The sequence below is a fragment of the Austrofundulus limnaeus genome, unplaced genomic scaffold (assembly GCF_001266775.1).
Source record: "Austrofundulus limnaeus strain Quisiro unplaced genomic scaffold, Austrofundulus_limnaeus-1.0 Scaffold1522, whole genome shotgun sequence".
In the NCBI taxonomy this organism is placed as follows: Eukaryota; Metazoa; Chordata; class Actinopteri; order Cyprinodontiformes; family Rivulidae; genus Austrofundulus; species Austrofundulus limnaeus.
The window spans coordinates 26,253-29,942 of NW_013953924.1; the positions used below are offsets into that span (position 1 = coordinate 26,253).

Here is a 3,690-nt window from a genome sequence, read left to right on the forward strand (position 1 = left end):
ATAGATCTGGTTCAGGTTAGAGTTAACTATAGATCTGGTTCAGGTTAGAGTTAACTATAGATCTGGTTCAGGTTAGAGTTAACTATAGATCTGTTCAGGTTAGAGTTAACTATAGATCTGTTCAGGTTAGAGTTAACTATAGATCTGGTTCAGGTTAGAGTTAACTATAGATCTGGTTCAGGTTAGAGTTAACTATAGATCTGGTTCAGGTTAGAGTTAACTACAGACCAGTAATGATTAATTTTAAGGAAAATGTCTGGGTTAGACATAAATTGTTACAGAAATGAATGGAAGTCAATACAATGTTTTCAGTTTGATGCAAGTAAAAGGATGTCTGTGTGTGTCTGTGTGTGTGTGTCTGTGTGTGTGTGTGTCTGTGTGTGTGTGTGTGTGTGTGACGAACACCACACTTCTCTTCCTGAATCTGAGATTCAACTATCTAATGGACCCTCCTCTCCAGGACCCGTGAATAGACCTGACCAGGGAGGCTCAGAAGTGTGATCCCCCTATAGTTGGTACACACTCTGTGGTCCCCCTTTTTATATAGGGGGACCACCACCCCGGTCTGCCAATCCAGAGGAACTGCGCCCGATGTCCACATGATATTGTAGAGTTGCATCAACCAACACAACCCCACAACATCCAGAGCCTTAAGGAACTCTGGGTGAATCTCATCCACCCCCCGCGCCCTGCCACCGAGGAGCTTTTTGACCACCTCAGTGACCTCGGCACCAGACATTGGAGAGTCCGACCCAGGGTCCTCAGGCTCTGCTTCCTCATAGGAAGACATTGGTAGGATTGAGGAGGTCTTCAAAGTATTCTGCCCACCGAACCACAACGTACCGAGTTGAGGTGAGCAGCGCACCATCCCCACCATAAACAGTGTTGGTGGTGAACTGCTCCCCCCGCACCCCCCGAGACGCTGGATGGTGGACCAGAATCACCTCGAAGCCGTACGGAAGTCTTTTTCCATGGCCTCTCTGAACTCCTCCCATGCCCAAGTTTTTGCCTCAGCAACCACTCGAGCCGCAATCCGCTTGGATTGCTGATAACTATCGGCTGCTTCCAGAGTCCCACAGGCCACAAAGACCTGATAGGACTCCTTCTTCAGCCTGACAGCATCCCTCACCGCCGGTGTCCACCAGCGGGTTCGAGGGTTGTCACCATGACAGGCACCGACAACCACAGCTCAGGTAAGTCGCCTCAACAATGGAGGTACAGAACATGGCCCACTCAGACTCAATGTCCCCCACCTCCCCCGGAACGTGTTCAAAGTTCTCCTGGAGGTGTGAGTTGAAGCTCCGTCTGATGGGAGACTCTGACTGACGTTCCCAGCAGACCCTCACTATACGTTTGGGTCTGTCAGGTCTGACCACCATCCTCCCCACCATCGGAGCCACCTCACCACCAGGTAGTGGTCAGTTGACAGCTCCGCCCCTCTCTTCACCTGAGTGTCCAAAACATGCAGCTGCAGATCAGATGAAACAACAACAGTCGATCATCGAACTGCGGCCTAGGGTGTCCTGGTGCCAAGAGCACATCTGGACACCCTTATGTTTGAACATGGTGTTGGTTATGGACAATCCATGATGAGCACAGAAGTCCAACAACAAAACACCTCTCAGGTTCAAATCAGGGGGGGGTCATTCCTCCCAACCACGCCTCTCCAGGTCTCACTGTCATCACCCACGTGAGCGTTGAAGTCCTCCAGCAGAACAAGGGAGTCCCCGTTAGGAGCACTCTCCAGCACCTCCTCTAAGGACTCCAGAAAGGGTGGTAATCTGAACTGCTGTTAGGCTCATAGGCACAAACAACAGTCAGGACCCGTGCCCCCACACGTAGGCGGAGGGAGGCTACCCTCTCGTTCACCGAGGTGAACCCCAACGTACAGGCACCAAGATGGTGGGGCAATAAGTATGCCCACTCCTGCTCGGTGCCTCTCAGCATGGGCAACTCCAGAGTGGAAGAGTGTCCAACCCCTCTGGAGGAGACTGGTTCCAGAGCCAGAGCGGTGCGTCGAGGTGAGTCCAACTATATCTAGTCTGACCCTCTCAGCCTCACACACCAGCTCAGGCTCCTTCCCCACCAGAGAGGTGACATTGCACGTCCCTAGAGCCAGCTTCTGTAGCCGAGGATCGGACTCACCTTCGACCACTGCCCAACACACATTGCATCCGACCCCTCCTACAGGTGGTGAGCCCATGGGAAGGGGGACCCACGTCTCCTCTTCGGGCTGTGCCCGACCAGTCTCCATGGGTGAAAGCCCGGCCACCAGACTCTCACCAACGTGCCCCACCTCCAGGCCTGGCTCCAGAGTGGAGCCCCGGTGACCCACGTACGGGTGAGGGAACACCGACTCCATTTATGGTACTCACCATAGGGGTCTTTGGGCTCCACTTTGTCTGATCCCTCACCTAGGACCTGTTTGCCTTGGGTGACCCTACTGGGGGCATGAAGCCCCTGACAACATAGCTCCTAGGATCATTGGGACACTCAAACCTCTCCACCACCATGTGGTGGCAGCCCAGGGAGAGGGTAAATGTCTAAATGTTTTATAGATGATTATAAAAGCAAGTCTTAAAGTTCTTTTGGGCTTTAGAGAAGAAAGCACATGGATGTTGGAGCTCCCTAAGAACCCAGAAGTTTCTAGATTTACTTTTTGTTTAAATTTCATGAACACTCATATAAAACAGGTGGATCTGTATTGTCCACATGTCCTCACTCTGCTGTTGTCTTTGTCTCTCTCCTCTACATGCTTGTTATAATTACTTTTATCAATAACGTGTTTTCTTTGTCTCTCTTCCAGAGGAAAACACACCTGGACCAGTCCTGTGTCAGTCTGTCTCTTTCCTGTCCTCCAAGCAGCCGGTCGAGGCAGATGGTCTCCTGTCCTGAGCCTGGTTCTGCTGGAGGTTTCTTCCTGATTAGCAGGGAGTTTTTCCTCTCTGCTGCAGGTGTGCTGCTCAGGATGGAGACTGTGATGAAGCAAAGATTCTGTGCAGTCTGCTGCTTCTTTAGATTTATTGTGTTGTTTTTATGTACAGTGCCCTGAGACAACAGTTGTGACTTGGTGCTATTTACTGTAAATAAACTGAACTGAACTGAATCTGTATGAAACACTTACGAGTCACTGGTCTGACCCATCACCAGCACTGAGACCAAATGAAAACACTGATGTTTTGTTTAAAAGAATAAGTTTATAAGTGAAAACAAAGAAAGTGGTTACAGTTTCTGAGGTGGAGAATCATCTCTAGGAGGCCTGAAGGGGGTGATCTCTTTCACCAGTCTTTCTGCAATGCTTCTGTTGTTAGCAGCTATTATTCTCCTGGACATCAGGTCCAATTCTCCCCCTGAACACAAAAACATCATTCAGAGACGGCCAGCAGCAAGTACCAAAAGGTGCTGCTAAACTGTCCTTACCGTCCACGTCCATCAGCACTCCTCCAGCTTCTGAAACCACCAGTGACCCTGCAGCAATGTCCCACACATGGACCCCAATCTCATAGTAGCCCTCAACACAGCCTGAAGCCACCAGGCACATGTTGATGGCTGCGGTGCCGGCACCGCGCACACTGAAACGTGTAGTCACAAACAAGATGTACAGGTGCTGGTCATAAAATTAGAATATCATGAAAAAGTAGATTTATTTCAGTAATTCCATTTAAAAAGTGAAACTTGTATATTATATTC

At 49.9% G+C, this 3,690-nt stretch overlaps 1 protein-coding gene across 1 annotated transcript in view; it reads right to left on the minus strand.

The window, feature by feature from the left end:
- Positions 1-3,177: 3,177 nt before the first annotated feature.
- Positions 3,178-3,690, minus strand: part of LOC106535662 (inositol monophosphatase 1) — a gene marked incomplete in the record, with an annotated part of 11,241 nt that continues 10,728 nt past the window's right edge. The window contains 2 exon segments of the mRNA XM_014032725.1: positions 3,178-3,350; positions 3,421-3,572. Of these exon segments, the coding sequence (XP_013888179.1) occupies positions 3,223-3,350; positions 3,421-3,572 (280 nt within the window).